General features: G+C 27.2%; 1 protein-coding gene across 1 annotated transcript; it reads right to left on the bottom strand.

Moving 5' to 3' along the window:
* Positions 1-13: 13 nt before the first annotated feature.
* LOC105851497 (probable 2-oxoglutarate-dependent dioxygenase SLC1) lies at positions 14-1,754 on the bottom strand. The gene is made up of 2 exons (XM_012712432.3): positions 1,604-1,754; positions 14-351 (listed from the first exon to the last, which is right to left on the bottom strand). Exons 1-2 carry the CDS (start codon positions 1,745-1,747, stop codon positions 91-93), a joined length of 405 nt encoding a protein of 134 aa, XP_012567886.2. The 5' UTR covers positions 1,748-1,754; the 3' UTR covers positions 14-90.
* Between the last annotated feature and the right edge of the window lie 8 nt (positions 1,755-1,762).

Genomic DNA, 1,762 nt, shown 5'->3' with positions numbered 1-1,762 from the left:
CAAATTTTTCTCCTAGTAAATAATCAATTATTGTGTGCAATATGTGGCACTTTAATTAAGGTAGTATATAATAATTCCTTCTTTTTGTTCCTAGCGATGTAGAATAGAAGTGAATTTCCTAGACTCCAAAAAACTCTTTCTCTTGGTCTCCGTTGTTGAAACGTAGGCAAGAAAAGTTTCAAAATCGGTGTCTACGTAACGTTTGGGATTCGCTTCGTCAATGAGTTTTGGTGACGGTCTCACCGTACTGTTGAAACAAACGCTATGCAACGATGCCACGGATCTTCTAGGCTTAGAAGAATTCACCAAAACTCTATGTAGCACACTTTTGTATTTTCCGTTGCTAAAAATCTGACAACCATACACGAACAAAAATTAGCAACTTGAATCTAATCCACATGACTTTTTGACACATACATATAATACTAGTAGTGGATATGAAAGATATTTAACACAAAATACAGTTTAAATATTTTTTTTCTCTCAAATTTATCTTTTATATTTTTAAATATATTTGCACAATCAGATAATTACGCTTTAAACAAACAAATTCATGTTATGATGAACTTTTTTATATGAGCAAGTTGCATTTACTTCTCCTAAAAACATTTATCTCTCTTACATTTATTGAAAAATTTGTATACAATATTTATATTTTGTCATTCCTTCAATTTCACTCTAATTGTACTATTAAAAACATAATCATATATTTTAAAATTACAAAGCAAAAACTTTAATAGTGTCATATAATAAACGATATAAATAGATGTAAGTACGATTAGAAAAAAAAACATTTGATACATTTTTTTTAGTAACTATATAGTAGGTGAGTGTTTCTTTAAAATTAAAGAAGATATTAGTATTATTTAAAGTGACCTCAGAGAAAACAATTATGAATTCAAGTATAAGATAAATTAATTATTTCTTGTTCATGTAGCAACACATTTTGAATATGTGGAAAAATAATCAAAATTCGATCTCTAAAACACATTTTTGAGGAATAACGATGACAAATAAAGGTGACTACACTTCAAAATTAATAAATTTTGTAGAATTACTCTAAATGATCAAAGTTGTAGAGATAGTAGATGTCTTATTAGTGAACCAAATACACTAATTATACAATTTACCAAAATTAATCGTTGTCAATCAAATTTTATGCACACCAATTATATATCATACATTTCTCTCGAATCCTTTTTATAAGTGACATTTAAAATTTTTCTTTAGTCCTTATTGTAAGAAACAAATTAATTGTACAATTTTAAAATACATTAGTTGTTGAATTTCCTTTTATAAACATGTATTTTAAATTAACAAAAGATTCTCATGCAAGTGGATGCATTAATGAATGATGAAAAAATATTAAGGTAGAAATTAAGGCATTGCTTTCTTTTATTTTTTGACTCATTTTAAGGTAGTTACTTGACATGTGTATTCTTTGTGTTATATTTATTTTCATTTTATATAAAATGGACCAAAGGGAGCATGTTGCTGTAATATTTATAATATGTTATAATATTATTTACCAACATAAAATGTTATAAAAACTAATATTGCTATATGAAAAGATAGTGACAAATCAACTAATAAATATGTTTACCTCAAGGTGATCACCAACATTAACAATGAAAGCATTATTAATAGGATGAACTGTGAACCATTTTCCTTGAAATTGGATTTGCAAACCTTCAACCTCATCTTGGAGGAGAAGTGTTAGGAATCCATAGTCAGAATGAGGGGGCATCCCTAAAGTTAGGTC

Source organism: Cicer arietinum, unplaced genomic scaffold (genome assembly GCF_000331145.2).
Source record: "Cicer arietinum cultivar CDC Frontier isolate Library 1 unplaced genomic scaffold, Cicar.CDCFrontier_v2.0 Ca_scaffold_5447_v2.0, whole genome shotgun sequence".
NCBI lineage: Eukaryota > Viridiplantae > Streptophyta > Magnoliopsida > Fabales > Fabaceae > Cicer > Cicer arietinum.
Note: the sequence above shows the minus strand (reverse complement) of the source record. Positions and strands in the feature narration are given on the sequence as shown.

Bases quoted from the DNA above. Each gene is read 5' to 3' on its own strand.
- LOC105851497 (XM_012712432.3), bottom strand. From the start codon at position 1,747: ATGCCCCCTCATTCTGACTATGGATTCCTAACACTTCTCCTCCAAGAT. The intron at 352-1,603 runs GTAAACATATTT...TATGGTTGTCAG, and splicing joins ATGTTGGTGATCACCTTGAG to ATTTTTAGCAACGGAAAATA.